The sequence below is a fragment of the Vidua macroura genome, chromosome 3 (assembly GCF_024509145.1).
Source record: "Vidua macroura isolate BioBank_ID:100142 chromosome 3, ASM2450914v1, whole genome shotgun sequence".
NCBI lineage: Eukaryota > Metazoa > Chordata > Aves > Passeriformes > Viduidae > Vidua > Vidua macroura.
Window position 1 is genome coordinate 101011701 of NC_071573.1, and position 16259 is coordinate 101027959.

General features: G+C 36.7%; 1 protein-coding gene across 1 annotated transcript in view; it reads left to right on the top strand.

The window, feature by feature from the left end:
- The window catches only part of GREB1 (growth regulating estrogen receptor binding 1), an 85668-nt gene that overhangs the window by 42317 nt on the left and 27092 nt on the right, over positions 1–16259 (top strand). The window contains exons 5-18 of the mRNA XM_053974340.1: positions 1260–1442; positions 1728–1871; positions 3148–3273; positions 5155–5277; positions 6143–6280; positions 6478–6663; positions 7183–7533; positions 8248–8376; positions 9894–10019; positions 10481–10678; positions 10769–10949; positions 12482–12674; positions 13281–13417; positions 14540–14879. Of these exons, the coding sequence (XP_053830315.1) occupies positions 1260–1442; positions 1728–1871; positions 3148–3273; positions 5155–5277; positions 6143–6280; positions 6478–6663; positions 7183–7533; positions 8248–8376; positions 9894–10019; positions 10481–10678; positions 10769–10949; positions 12482–12674; positions 13281–13417; positions 14540–14879 (2555 nt within the window). The remainder of the gene's footprint in view (positions 1–1259; positions 1443–1727; positions 1872–3147; positions 3274–5154; positions 5278–6142; positions 6281–6477; positions 6664–7182; positions 7534–8247; positions 8377–9893; positions 10020–10480; positions 10679–10768; positions 10950–12481; positions 12675–13280; positions 13418–14539; positions 14880–16259) is intronic.

Sequence of the window (16259 nt, forward strand, 5' to 3'; positions counted from 1 at the left end):
TAATTTCATAAATATATCTTAATTTAATTTACCATATTATTGATCCTTTATTCCAGTTTTTTTCTTTTCAATGGTATTGTCCACTTTGTGTGTAATATATTTCCTTTATTTTTACCATGTTTCAATTCACTGAATAGACCCTTTTCATTTCAATTCCTGTTATTACACATAAAAATGCACATTACATATGATTAAAATAAAATAAATGGTCATACTTCAGGTCATGTGTAGGGAACAGAGAGAAAATTTCCATGGGGAAGATTATATTTTAATTGCTCAATATGGGATGATAATAATAATAATATTAATAAGTATTTTCAGATAGTTGCATTAGTCTGATGAAGATTAAATACTTTGTAAAATGGACAAAAGAAAGAATCTTAAGGCAGCTGTGTGAGCAGTGCCCTTTATTTACGGTGCTAATGACAAAAACACCATGAGCCCCTTGTTGAGGCTCAAGCTGTGGATCTCAGAAAGAGAGGAAATGGCAGTATCCCTGGAAATGCCCCATCAAGCCTGAGTACAAAAAGCTTTACGGGGAAGGACTGTGTCTCTGTTGTGTCTATAAAGTTGCAGACACTTTGTTCCTGTAATCATAAATAGTTTCAACTGCTGTGAAGTGCTGACACAGCCCAGCCATAATTTGACAAAGCTATTTTAAATTAATAGCCCAGGAATGCTTTAGTATTTTCTCCTCTCTAAAATAGCATCTGTAGTAAGAACTTGGTACTTAAATATGCTTAGATCTATCTAAATATAGTAGGTTAAGTATACTTAATTTCTTGAGACTTAATTGCATGTTTCATTGAATTGAGTCAAATGAAATTCAGTGAAATTGAATGATATGTCAATGAAAGCTGAAAGAGAAGTGAAGCATGTATGTGCTATAGTGCTGGATTGAGCTAGGGTTAAGCAATTGACTCAGTGCTCTTCAGTCAGAAAATTTTCACATGTAGGTAATAAATAGGAATTGTGATATTTTTCTGTGGGACAAAATGAAAAATATGGCCCATTTTATTTGTTTTTTAAATGTGAGGCTGTGTTTTTGCAGTCTGTTATCTGAAGTGTAATACACTTTCTGTACAAAGTGCAAATACTTTTTTTTGATGAAAACGATAATAAAAATTTCACTCTGTGAAAAAAACCAACCAAAAACCCTAAACCTAAATACAGCCTTTCCTCTGGAAAGAGTCATTTTGAATGTTATTAATAGTGACCCACCTGTCTCATTGGATTATGTGTATTGTTTATTTTATCAGGCTTCTCTGGCAATTGTGTTGGCTGTGGCAAGAAGGGTTTCTGCTACTTTACAGAATTCTCAAATCACATTAATCTTAAACTGACCACTCAGCCCAAGAAACAGAAACACTTAAAGTATTATCTGGTCAGGAATGCACAGGGAGCTCTGACCAAAGGATCTGTAATCTGCTGGAAAGGGACAGGTAAGATAATGAAGCTGTCTTCCTTGAGCTCTGGTTCTCATCATCCAAGCTTAGCTATCACGGGGTCTGGTGTCTGTGTAAAGCCAAAGAGAGATCATTTGAAAGACTCTCTAAAGCCAGGTGACTGCTAGAGCAGCTGTAAAAGCCATTGTCTGACCTAATATGAGCCCGGCATGGCTGAAGACATTGGTTCCTTCATTCCAAGTGCTGTAGCCTCTAAGCAATTCATGTGTGAAATTATCAGAAAGAAACTTCTTTTTTTTTTTTTTTTTTTTTTTTGTTAAGAGTTCAGAGGCCGGCAGTCTTCAACCAGTACCTGCTCAAACACCTTGTTCCAATTGCCAGAAAGCTCAGGCCTCTCAGGAAGCACCTCCAGTGAGCCTCTCCCACCTGCAAATCCCAGTGCTCCACCTGGGACTCAGCAAACAGGTACCTCTTGGAAGGAAAACACGCTGGGGTTCCACTTCCACTTAACTTGTCTGTGCTTGTGTATTGGGGTGTACTTGTGTAAAAGCAAAGACAAACAAGTAAGCACATTGCCTAATAAAGCAAGTTGAATAGATTTAGATACCTATTACAAACAAAGAAAGCAATTTTACTTTGAAGGCTTCTTGCTGTCTATTTTCTCACATCAGGTTTATGTATAAAAGGTTAGCAAATAGTAAATAGTGTTCTGCAGCTTGCTCACAGTTGAACCAAACCAAAATGTTTTAAAAAGCCCTTATTTCTGAAGTGTTTTTCCAGTTGTCACTTGTCTGGTTACAGATGACAACTGTTACAGGATCCAATGTAATTTTAGCTTCTTTTGTCTGATCCAGTCTATTTTTTGCTATGACCAAAATCCTTTTCAAAACAGACATTGTATGGGCATCGGCTTAAAAGCTTGTGAATTTTTTCGTCTGCTGAGAAAAGTGACTTTAATATTAAAAAACAAACTAATGATCAGTATCTGTAGCTTTCTTTGTATTAAAAATTCTTTTTGCAACCTTTGCTTTTCCATTAACTAGACATAAATGAAAGGTGATAGATGACAGAGGCAAGAGTGATCTCTCTGAGCTTCTTCGTAATGAAAACAGCTCTTCAGTGTCTTGTGATTATTACAGGTTTTTCCTGGGTTTTTACACAGGGGAGCTGAAGCACATCTGTGGTGGTTATATTCTATATATTTTCTGTGTGAGATAGAAGCCTGTTAAATAGTTGTGGTCTGGAATACTGGTGCCCTTCCAGAACAAATCATCAGTCACTTTATGATAACAGATTGCCTTTTTTTTTTTTTTTCTCAGATGTTACAAAAAAGCCACATTGGTTACAAAAATATTAGGCTTGAGAACGCCTCCTTTTTTTTTTTTTTTTATGCAGCATAGTTCAAAAAATCTTAGAGAAAGATTGGGATGGAGGCTTAGTAAATTGTAAACATCTCTCTTTTGCCTGGTTCTTGAGTAAACTTCATGTAAGAACCAGGGTCATGCAAAGAAGCTACAGCTTCTGACATATGCATTTAATTGAAGAATCAGATTTTGCACAGGCACTTAATTGGGAGTAGGAGGTCAGAAGTGGAATGTTTCATTCAGCATTGTATTCACTCTTGAGCAGATCCCAATGGCTCTATTAAAGTAAATGATGAAATGATTGGTTTGTTTTATCAACTGAGGATTTTGACCTAGAAATGTTTAATGTGAATATTTTGGGGTTTTTTTCTTGTCAGCTGCAGCCGTAGATCACACCCCTTCAACAGCTGCATTCAGCTCAGCAGTTTATAATGGCAAGGAATCACCTAAAAAACAGCTGATGAAAAATAACCTGTCTGCTCTGACAAGACCTTCAGTGTTAGGTATTTCTATGGATATGTTGTTTAATAACCCTAAACTCTATGTGTAAAAAAGAAGCATTGAACAAATTGTATCATGATTGTAATTTCCTGAATGAATAGAAATTACCATTCCCTTCCAAGTCCTTTCTGACCACAATACCGTTTTCTGTATTAATTTCTAGGAAAAAAAAAAATTCTTTATATGTTTTCAGCCACAGTTTTGTTACAGTTCATAATATTAACTGGATTTTTTTCCTCATATTTACAGTTCATTAATCTAATAGAGACATAGACCAGATTCTGAATCCATGTTCTTAAAGAATGTATCGCTTTGCATCAATTTTGTGAAGAGAATTAAGAAATATTTATAAGTAATCACTCATAGGATGATTCCTATTGCAGTTCCTATTGAACTGTTGCAGTTCACCTTGGGATGGAAAGCTAGACTTTGGCAGCCAGCTCCAAATTCAATAAACTGTCCTCACTGTAGCATTATTATCATGATTTTTGTTGTTTTCTGTCACAAACTGTGTCACTGGCTTGTTTAAGAAAGAAAATTAGTTTTTACTATGGCAAGAAACAAACTGTAGCTCTATTTCAGGGTAAGTCTTCCCAAGTTTCCCTGCTGGCATCACAGACAAATTCTCCTTCTCTGCCCATTCAGGCTCTTAATCTTTTTTTCATGAAGCAGCCCGTTATTGCTAATTCATTTCAGAAGGATTAATTTCACATATCAACATATCTGCACGAAATAGCACAGCATTGTCAAATAAAAAAAATCCTTTTATTGCTCCAAGTATCTTGTGACTTTGTCCCAGCGCGGTGCCAGGAAACCAAGGGAAAGGATGAGCAGCACAAATGGCCAAAGGCTGCCCTCGCGTGGTAAAAGTGTAAGGGACAAAGTCACTGGAAATCTGTGTGTGAGGGTCTGCAAGAGTACAATCTTCTTCTAGATCTGAAGACCTCGGGTTAATCTTTAATTTTAATAAATTTTTCAAAATTAAACCTACACTTTTTATATGAAATTCTTATGTTGCCTCGTATTTTATGTGGGACTAACTATTCTGCCAAGAGATGTAGCCTTGGCAGGGTAAAGCAGTGTTAGGCCTCGGTGTAGTCATGTCCAGAAACAGAAATAGCTCAATCCTGCAAGTTTCTGAGCAATTCCTAGAGGACCATTGACTCGCAATAATTGGAAATGTTAGTGGAAGCTCATCATTCTAGGAGTTTGCAGGAGTGCACAAGGAGACTCAAGAAAATTATGAAAGAAAATTAAAGAAATTAGTCATCAGGATCTCCTAGAGAAACTGTGAGAAAGTAGTTTTTACAGAAAAAAAAAATGAAGCTATACATCGGTAGGAGGATGGTGTAGAAGTAGTTTGATAGGAGTTAATATGGAATAACATAAAACCAAAGGTGGAATCAGCAAGAAGTGGCAGAAATCCTGTAAATGGGGAAATTGTTGAAAAGAGCTCAGATGCTTATTACTATTACTCTGAAACCTTTGGGAATATAATTTTTCAATAAATTACATGTAACACTGTATCATGTGTTCAGAAATAAAAGGAGCAAAATGCCCACAGTCTTGACTACAAAATATTAATACTTTTAAGGATTCTTAGTATGTCTCTTACTGTCCTTATACTGTATTTTTCTTGGTAGAGGGAAACATTGGTGTAAGATAAGGAAAATCTGGATAATTAGGAGTTCTCTGCACCAGAAATTTCCAAGAAATTTAAGCAGGACACAACAAAGTAAAATAAACCACAAAATTATAGTATTCATAGACTTGACCTTTTCTACTACCATACTCGTTGAATACATTCAGTCTATCAAAACATATTGAATTACCATGCACAAACCTGTATACATTTTATTCTAACATTTCTCTGAAACATTTAGGCACATTAACAAATTCAGGACCTCCAAAAAAGCGCCATAAAGGTTGGTCACCAGAATCTCCGTCATCCACTGAAACTTGGAACTTGCAGCTCAATCCACAGGCTTCAAACAGAATTAAAAATGGTAAGCTATACCCAAAGTAATGATTTTGTTTCATTATTTAGAAAATAATGGGGGGGAAGAGGCCTTATTTTAAAGACATATGCAGATTCATATGAGAGATTTCTCTGTGCTCACCTAGATGCTTTATTTCCATTGATTTGTTTTTTAGGCTCTGAGCCTAATTCTCCTTAGATTCCAGACACTGAGTCATTAACAAATCCCAGCAGATGCCTGGGTCCATTTTAGATACCAAAACACCTTTAGAATATTAAAATTAGTATAATAACTCAGGTCCATAATAGCAGTACCGTTCACTGTTTCAATTATTTTGTCATAATATTCTTGGTACTTGGATTTTATAGTCTAGATACAGACAAGAGTGGCATGCAGTGAAATAGACCCAGTTTCCCCAAAATGTTTTTTTTTAATGTACTATTTTTTATATTAAAATTACCATAAAGAAGTTATGGCTGAGCAAACATTGAATCTTTTTTTTTTCTTTCTTCTTATAGCAATAAAACCTGTTTAGAATGAGTAAAACTAAATATATCACACAGAACTCACAAATCATAACTGCACATGTAATCACAACTACACAGTATCACACAAGTCTCTATTTATGCATTCATACCGGGAACTGTTTATTTATAAACATTTCAAAATCTTTACATGCATATGTGATGTCCAATGTTGCAGTGAGATTAGTCCTCCAAGACACTTAGAATAATAGTGTGAGTTGTAGTAACAGGTCATGAGCTGTTTGATGGAGCCACAAGAAGCAGTTAATACTGATAGCAAATGTGGGTATGAGATGATGCTGAATAACTTCTCTCTGAGGAAATCATTACCAGACCTAACACCAGTAATAATATGTCTAAAATCTCAGATGGAGGAAGCCTGTCATCTTTACCACATTCTGCTTTGGTGGGACCAGCCTCCTCTCCAATGGTGGGCTCAGGAGAACCAGTCTCAGTTCCTGACAACTTGCTGAAAATCTGTAAAGCAAAACCAGTTATTTTTAAAGGTAAATCCCCCCAACCCCACAACAAGGCCTCTTTTTTTTTTTTTTTTTTGCACATGATGTAAAGATATATCCCACTCCTAAACACTGCTAACACTATTCATACTATCCATTTTAAGATGCTGACTATTAAAACTGTTTAATGCACATATGAAAAGTGACAAAATAAATGTATGTACATAAATGTGTGTATTTTGTAGGTCATGGAAACTTCCCATATCTCTGTGGGAACATTAATGATGTGATAGTGAGTCCTTTGTTGTACACCTGTTACAGAAATTCACAGTCTTTGTCTAGAGCATATGAACAATACGGTGCATCCACAATACAGCCTATTTCTGAGGAAATGCAGCTGTTACTGACTGTCTACTACCTTGTTCAACTAGGTAAGGTTGTTCTACATCCAGATAGACTACATTGAATGTATTACATGCAGGCAAATGAGAAAGGGGAATATTGGGGCAGGACAGTACTAAATATGAGTCTTTGATAATGTGATATTAAACTATTTCATTCATGGTTATGGAACAAAATGAAGTAACTATGTCTTGAAGGCCAGACAGATTGAATTATAAACATACAAAGTTTATTTTCTGCTATAATCTAGGACCTCAGCAATGAAAATTAAAGGAAAAGAGCCATAATTCACTGTTCTTGCAGACAGACAATCTGTGGTTCAGAAGTATGCTGAGACAGTCAGCACTCAACCTCTAAAATATTTCTAATTACTGGTACTCAGGTTCAAATTAGGGCAGCTTTATCTGAGTATCACAAAGGCATTTCATCTACTAAAGGTAACAGAGTCATGCATGCAGAAATCTGAAGCATGTCTAAAAAAAAAAAAGTTTTTAACTCAACAGTTTTGTTTAATTATTTCATAATCTTTTCCTCTTATTTTTTTTTAGCTGCAGACCAGGTCCCTTTGATTGAGGATTTGGAGCAAATATTCATGCGCTCCTGGCGGGAATCCCACCTGTCTGAAATCCGTCAGTACCAGCAGGCTGTTCCCCAGGCCTTCCCCCAGGTGCCCAGCCAGATCACCCCGGTGACTTCAGCCCAGCTGCCCTGGCTGGCAGGGCTGGCAGCCAGCTCCTGTAATGACAGTGTCCATATCATTGAGTGCAGCTACTCCCTGGCAGAAGGGCTTTCAGAAATGTTTAAGCTACTCATTGAAGGAAAATTAATGAAGACAAACTATGTGGTGATCATATGTGCCAGTAGAAACCGAGCCATTGACTCTTGCATTGTGATAACAGGTAATATCCCAAGGATGTATCTCTTTGCAGACCAGAGTAATTCATTGCTGTGAGGGGTTTGGTTGGAGTTCAGTAAGTTGCTTCACAAAGCAGAGCTTTGGCCAACCAGTAATGGGGTTTGATGAATCCAAGCTGACACCACACAGTTGGGTCTCTCTCCAGCAAACCACATTGTGCCTGCGTTGCCCATTTTCTCACCAAAACATCTCAGCCAACAAGGCTACAAACAAGAAATAGTGAGTTACAGCACGCACAGTGCATAAAGCTCTCCTGCTCTGTGTAACTGGGATTTACTGCAGAGAACCTTTCCTTAACTTCTAAAAGTTAGTCTTTCAATGTCATTCCTTTAACAACCTGCTCACGATTAAATAAATTATCTGAAAGGCCATTAAAAGATTCATTGTGATTGTAAGATCATTGGCAATTCCTTTCAATATTATATTGTCTTTTTATATGCTTAATCAACAAATACTTTCCAAACTGGGAATGAAATACAAAGAATTGTAAAACATGAATCTATTTTACATGTGTCTGGTGCATGTATATGTTGGAGGCATAAAAGAATCATCTCTGCCATTTTTGTGTGTGTGAAATTCATTTAGTTGTAGAGTATTCTTACTATGACTTAGAACATTCTTAACTTTTGTTTAAAGTGTTTTCAAAATTCCTTTAATTCCTTTTTTTTTTTTTCTTTTTTTTTTTTTTTTCTTTTAGGAAAGTATCAGGCAAGAGTTCTGTCTGAGAGCATGCTCAGTCCTTCAGACTACCAAAAAGAAGTTAACTATCAGCTGGTCACAGGGAAGGTGGAAACTCTGGGGTCTTTCTTTAGCACACTCTGCCCAGGTACCTAATAAATTGTAAAGAGGCATGTCTCCAAATCCCTGAAACTTTTAAGTCTGAGAAAACATCTGTGCTCATTTCCTTACCAGAAGCAAGACACTATTAGAAATACATGAGAAATGCAGGACACAGTTGTCAAAGTACAGTTGAATTGAAATTGCTCTTAAAAGCCTCAGTTTCTAAAATCCATTGGTTTCATAAAAATAGGCCAGCAAACAGCTGAGCATATTATTCTTAGCTATGCAAATCCATCCATATATGTCCATATGCATATGAATGTATAAATTGTTTTGCTCTAAGCATTTACAACAGAACAGATCAGAGCTATTTTATGAAAGGTGGGATTTGCCCCTTCAACTTACCGTACTTTGAACTTGATTGTGATGCCTGGGACAGAGAGGAAAATTGCAGAGAGACTGGATCATTTTTTAAGTGAGTGTACTGAGAATTACAACAGGCAGGATTATTTGGGGATGGATCAAGCTGTGTGGAGAGTTAAACCATATCTCACAACTAGGGCAAATGCAGCATATTTGACAGGATTAATGGGATGTCACAGTCTTCTTTGCCATTCACATCATGTTGGTAAATAGATCACAGAACCTTTCTGAATGTGTCATGATATTTTGAGTGGTCACTTAAGGGAATCTCATTTTCCTTAAATCATCTTGTAGTTATGTATTGTTTATCTTAGTATCTTCAAAGTATGGTTCTCAAAATCAGAGAACCATAGAGTCACAGTGAATCATAGACTTCTCTGCTGTTGCTATTGTTTGAGCAGAACAAGTAAATGAGCATCCTAAAAATAGTTGCCACCTATATTCACTGGACTGCACTTCACAGGACAGGCCCTGTCTTTCTGAGCTTACTGCAGACATGCTCAAACATCTTTTCAGCTGCTGAGAAAATACTAATGCCTGGGTTAGGCATATTGTACTCTCTGCATAGCTTTCATCTGTAAGTAGGGGCCCTGCTCCATAGAAACGAGTATGTTTGAAGATATGCAATGCTTCAATAAAATGTACCTTGCTTGCTTCAGCATTGACTCATGTTTTTCTTTTGGCTATATTAGAAAGTATTTTTCTTTTTGTTTTTAAAAAATCATAGAGTTTTAAAAATGTTTATCAGATTTTTCTCAACTGTTTTGTAATCCTTGTTAATGAACAGTATGGATCTATGGTCTGAACATAAACTAAGCCAGTTTCATGTCATTGTTGTTGCTGGTTTGCATCAAGGCCTTAAGGTTAGTTTTCTACCACATTCCATAAATGTCCTTCCTAGCTGATCTGCAGAGATGGTTTGCCATTCTCTGGTCTGGTTTTCATTTTACTAGTGATACTCTGTAAAAAGAGATGCAATAGAAAATAACAAGAGGGTTCCTGTTTAAAACAGCCAATAAACCAAGGGCAGGATAGCTAGCAAATATATATAAAGTTTTTAAGATCTACAAGACAAAATCAATGTGAAATGCAGCTCTTATTAAGATGGATGTTTATTCCAGTGTCCCTTCCATTTGACAGAGGGTGACATTGATCTTTTGCTGGAAAAATTTTATCAAGAAAACCAAGGACACATCTCTTCATCACTTTCTGCTTCAGTGAATAAACCAACAGCAGTGAATGGAGCTGGAACAGCTGTGTGTACAAGTAAGTAAGGAGGATGTTCTAAAGAGGTAACAGAGTAGGGCACTGGACACCAAGTTTTGGGGGCACATTTAGATCCCTCTGGGCAGAGCCCAGAAGGCAAAGGTCTTGAGGCAAACAGCAACTCATGTCTTGGAATATTCAGATTTACACTGATGGATGTTCTGCTTCATTCCACTGGGTATTAGAGTGTTTGAAGCTGTAAGTTATATTTCTGTGGTAGAAGAATGCTATTGTTCAAATTCCCTTTCAGGTCTCACTTTCAGGTCTTCCACTTACAGGACCAGTAAGTCCAAATGCAGAAAGATTTCTTTGCATATTCTATATGGATTTTCATAAATGAACTCCTGTAAATAAGCAAAATACCTTAAAGAGTAGATCAGTCATTCTTTGCCAGACTCTTAACATTTTACATTAGATTAGACTTTGGGCATATATCTAAACAGAATTTTGCCTTTTTCCAGGTTATGAGATTGAACGACATCAAATTCGTCCATTCCAGCTAGCAGTGGCTCAGAAATTGCTGTCTCATATTTGCTCAATTGCTGACTCCAGCACTCAAAATCTTGATTTGGGTTCCTTCGAGAAAATTGATTTCTTGATTTGTGTTCCACCCTCCGAAGTGACTTATCAACAGACTTTGTTTCATCTCTGGCACTCAGGTGCTCATTAGTTAGCTTTATTTTAGATTTACACAACATTCTTAGATGTATTCATATACAGAAATACTGACACTTGTTCTGTTCTTTTAGGTATATTATTAGAACTTGGATTAGAAAAGGAACATCTTACAAAGCAGAGAGTGGAACAGTATGTTATGAAACTAGATGCAGAAGCCCAAATTAAATTCCAAATATTTTTACAAAACTCTGTGCAGAATCCACACACACTGTTTGTCCTAATCCATGATCATGCACACTGGGATCTAATGAGGTAAGAAAACTGTAACTTGTTTTTAGAGAAATAATTATTACCTGTATTTTGTCTCGAGATTAGTTTTCAGATTTATCCCTTCCTTCATCTTTGTTTGCATCTTTCTGCTAACTCTATCTCCCTGTGCATTGAATAAATTTATTTTAAGGTCCTTCATGATTTATTCTTACTGTGCTTATTATATTATGCCTCAGTGGAACATTACAGCTTTTTTTTTCTCCCCATTCTTACCTACTTTCAGCCACAGCTATTGTTTTTTTGGCTGTTTGTCCTTTGTTCAGGGGAGAGCTTCCTATGAAAGTATACAGAGCTCCTCATCCTCTTTTATTGTCCTCTGGGCTGTAAAATTTGCAAAACCCCAACCCAGTGAATAGACAACTAGTGAGCCAACACTGCTGCCTATTTTTTTAACTGATTGGAAATTTTCCAGTTCTTTTCTATCCAAAATCACTGATTTGTAAGAATTGAAAGCATTTGTGGATTCATAGTGATGCCAGGTAGAGTTCTGAGGGAAAGAGAGAAGTTTCTGTCCAGTGTTCCCCATCAGCTCACTCATGTAACTCATTGCTTCCCTCACAGAGCTCTGTTTCCATAGATTCTCAACAACCTGCCTGCTGACAAGTGGGGCTGCTTTTGCTGTCTGCTTCTGAGGCTCTTGGGAAGGTTGGAAAACATTCTGAATTCCAGAAACACCAACATATTCCAACTTTGGGATCATGGTAGTGTTTCTGAAACCAAAGACTGGAATCTTGCTTATGAATGAAGTGAGGCCTTGTCTTTTACACTGGTTAACAATGATGACCTTTAATGAAACCGCATCTGAGGGTTTCCTGTTCAGTTCCTCTGTCTTAGGAACTTACATGGACTTTTACAGGTGTCCTAGCCTTTGAGGCATTTATTCATATAACATCCTTGAGTGGTAGGGAAGTACCTATGTTGCTGCTTAACTCTGTCTTATATATAATAAAGATACATAGTCAGGTAAATGCCAAAAATTAAATAGCATGAATTTGGACTGAAATTTTGCACAGGAGCGAGGAATTGACTGTCAGTATTTTGTGATACTGTGATTTGCTCTAAGAATAACTTAGAGCAAACTTAGAGCAAAAATATTCTTTTCTTTTTCTCTCTTTTGCTATCATACTGACTTACCATCTGTACTTTTCTATCTTGATTTTTGTAGGTTAGAATTATCCTTTGTTAAGGGCAGCACTAACAATCTGACCAAAGTTACTACAGGACTATGTATCTCTTGGTAACTTCTACATTAGCTTCCTTTCCTACTTCATCTCTCATATTCTGGTAACTGCAAGGGATTGGTAATTTGCTTGTTAGAGAGCTTATCAGACTCAAAGACATTTTTACTTGCAGTGAAATAATTTGCATTTTCTTCTGTGCAACAATTTCAGGGTAAAAGAAGAGTCCTAAATTCCTTTAACTTTGATTTCACATCCAGCTTTAAGCTATTCCACCGACACAAATATTCACTTTTGATGATCACTTTGGAGAGTTTTGGGTTTCTTTTTTTGCAGTGCTATGCATAGCCTTTATCCTCAAACAGAGCTGTCGACAGGACTTGTTGATAGACTGTTGAACTGCAGGGAGGTGAAAGAGGCACCAAATATTGTGACCCTCCATGTGACTTCCTTCCCCTATGCGCTGCAGACACAGCATACTCATATCAGCCCTTACAATGAGATCCACTGGCCTTCTTCATACAGCAATGTAAGATGGATGCTTTGAGGTGATTTTCTGAGCTTTTCATAAGTTATTTTCCATTTATGTACTTGATAAAACAGTGAAGCCCCATGATTTTTGTAAGCAAGAGTGAAGTTTGAATGATATCTTGTTCAGTCTGTGGCAAGTTCATTTTTTCTTTTCTTACCCTTTCTAGCTTTCTTTTTTATTATTCATTTTATATCTTCCATAAACCTTAGTAGTTCTGCTAAAACTTTTTGAGCTACATAAATGGAAATAATTTTCAGTTCTGTCTCCAGTGCATTACTGCATAAATATATGTACTGTATAAATATATGTATAACATACATGGATTTTCTTCATATATGTGCATGTTTATTCCATATAGCTGGTATGTCTGGTATGTGTATGGATGTGCGGGGAGAGAGAAAGAAATGGGGAAAAATTGGGTCAAATTTTCATTCTCTCAAAATAACTAATTCTGTTTCTTTCTCTTGTTCTAATATGTCTGAGTAGATGTATGTTTATTAGAGAATGTGATTGTAAGTATATCAAGATACCAATGGTTAATCACTCGCAAATTAATTATTGATAGACTTTATCCTTATATTTTTATTGCTTCATTTGCTTTAGGGTGTAGATTTATACCATGAAAACAAGAAATACTTTGGACTGTCAGAATTCATTGAGTCCACCCTCTCTGGACATAGTATTCCACTGCTTCGGTACGACAGCTCTTTTGAAGCAATGGTCATGGCTTTGGGAAAGAGGTATGGGGCCCTCCTTTGTTTAACCTGGGAAACTTAGGAAGTCCTTTTTAGGGCCTTGAGTTATTAGCTAGAAGACCATATTTATTTATTTATTTATTTTACTTCTCACTGTCTTACACATCATTTACATATGCAAGGCATTTCAGCTGTTCTTATTTTCTCCTATATATTTAGTATATTTATGTATACTGGGCCTGCAGTGTCATCAGTCAAGGCTGTCTCTTACTATGGGCATGCACACTGCTTAGCCCAATTTACGGTGTGTTCTTGTTGTGTCCTGTAATTACCTTTATATTATAATAATCTAACATTGTATCATCATGTAATTTTAAATGTGTTATTACTTTTGTCCAATATTATCGCTTCTGACTCTAGCTGATTTTACTTTTGAGTATACTGCCCTTGGAATACAAAGAGAAGTTAGATATAGCACTGTGGTAGGTACACATAAATCAGAAATAAAAACTTCAGAGCAAGCCATAGTCATTTTTCTGTGCAAGCCATAGTAAGCACTCTTTTTACCGTGCACCTGGGTTTCATTTCTGTGAAAATCAGAACACAGAAGCTATTGGATATCCATGGATCACCTTTCCATAAATTGGGGATTGAGACAGGGTGTAGCTGGCCTTGGGAAGTTGGAGTGCTCATTGGTTGCTGCCTACATATTCAATCCTCTTGAGCACAAGAGTAAGTTGGTTCAGGCTTCAGTAAGAAAACAAGAGAAACACCCAATCTCTCTCTGCCCCTTAAGAATGGCACACAATGAAGAATACTATTGTTATTGATTAGAGAATGTAATTTTGATTGATGCTATTACTGAGTGCCTCAGCTAATATTCTGTGATAAATTTTGTAACAGCAGTAAGGTATGGATAAACTAAAGTGATGTAACCTTACTAGACTACTTGCTTAGTAAATCTTTATGAAGAGAAATTAAGAGACATCAGTTCTGATTGTTAAATGATGCCTTGCAAATACTGTACAACTGCAACTGATGAGATTTTGTTGTATAATAGATATGAAGGATTCATTACAGGAGAAAATCCTGAGTTTACTATATTTTGTAAAAAAATAGCTTTTTCACATCACCCTTTAATACTTTTTAATTCACAATTTATTCCAGGTTCCCCAGATTACACAGTGCAGTGATAAGGACTTTTGTCCTCATCCAACACTATTCTGCAGCTATGATGGCAGTGTGTGGTCTTTCTCAGATGAAGAATTACACCTCAGTTGAAACTCTGGAAATCACCCAAAATCTAATAAACTCTTCAAGACAATGTCCCAGTGGCCACGGCCTCATGGTAGTGTTGAGAATTCCATGTATCCCTCTGGCTGCAGTGGCATATGAACGTCTGTATAATGTAAGGGAAAGACTCGCCCTTGAAGATAACTTTGAAATAATCTTGGGAAATCCTAATTCCGGAATCACAATCGGGAAGCACTTTGTGGAACAACTAAAGGTAAATTGCAGAATGGCATGTGCTGGGAAGCTTCCTTAGATACGTAGGTGGGGAGACTTTACTGGTGACAGTTATAGTCATGAGCTGAAGTGTGGAGTCTTAAAGTAAAAACAAAAACTGCCATGAGCAGCATGACTTTTACCTTTTACACATACTGCCTGTGACACCTTTCCTGTCCTGCCTGTGGTTAATACTCAGTGAAGTATTAACTAATACAATTAGCACTTGACTTCCAGTAGCAACCCTCAGAAAGAGTTGAAATGCTTTTATCTAAAGGGACTATGAGAAATACATTAAAAAGCCAAATAAAATGTTCTTTTTTTGCTGAATTTTCTCACAAAAACATCACAGTGCAAAAAGATTTTAAATAGTGACTAGTTGATAGTTAAATTATTCTTGTCACCAGCAGGAGACAGGAAGACCAATTTGCTTGATCAGTGATGGTAGTTCTGGATCCTAGAGCACCCTGGTGTTCACAATTTGGGATTTTATGCTTTCTGAATAATGTTTTGGTTCATGGATTTATTTATATCCTTTAAGTCCTGAATCATGGGTCATCTGTTTAAAAAAAAACCCCTCTTTTGCTCTTCATAAAATGACCATCTTCTGATCGCCAAAGCAAAAATGTATTTCCATTCTAGAATGTTGATATATATATATATATATGTTATACTGTTTACTGTTTGATCCAATACATGTTAGATGAAGTAATTTGAGATTCCGAGCCTAATGCTGATCTCATTCTGCTAATAATTAGGCATCACTTACTCTGAAAAATCAGTATTAGTTCTAAGTCACATCCTGACTATGTTCTCTGACATGTGTAGAGGGGAACATGAACAGATGTGAGTGGCCAAGTTGTTGTACTGTTGATCATACCATAGATACTCCTTATCTGTAGATCAGTCTTACAGCAGAAAGCACTGACTGGTGAGTAAAGCAATATAGCCTGAGGCTGAACAGCCATACAATATATGGACTTGTCAGATTTCTCATAAAGTTACAAGGAAAACCAATAGCTTTAGGGGAGGGTGGGAGAGTCCAGAGGGTTGTAAATAGGGACAGTGGTGTGTGTTGAACACTTACAAGTTTCTCCTGTTCCTCTAAGGTGAAAAAGTCTCATTTTGAGCTTATTTTCTTCCTTGGACTCAGACATCCATATATTATCTGCCTCAGGAAAATAAATCAATGACAATTGATTGTCTCCCCCAAAACTCCTGCTCAGCTTTACTCTCCATTGTGCTATATTTGCCATATGCCCTGGTCTCAGTGCTATCTATGCAGCTTGGAAGCTGGGAGGATTTTCAGGCTGGAACATACTGTCCCAATGTCCTCAGACTAAGAGCAGGCAGATTGCTGCCTATAATGCTCTAGAAACTG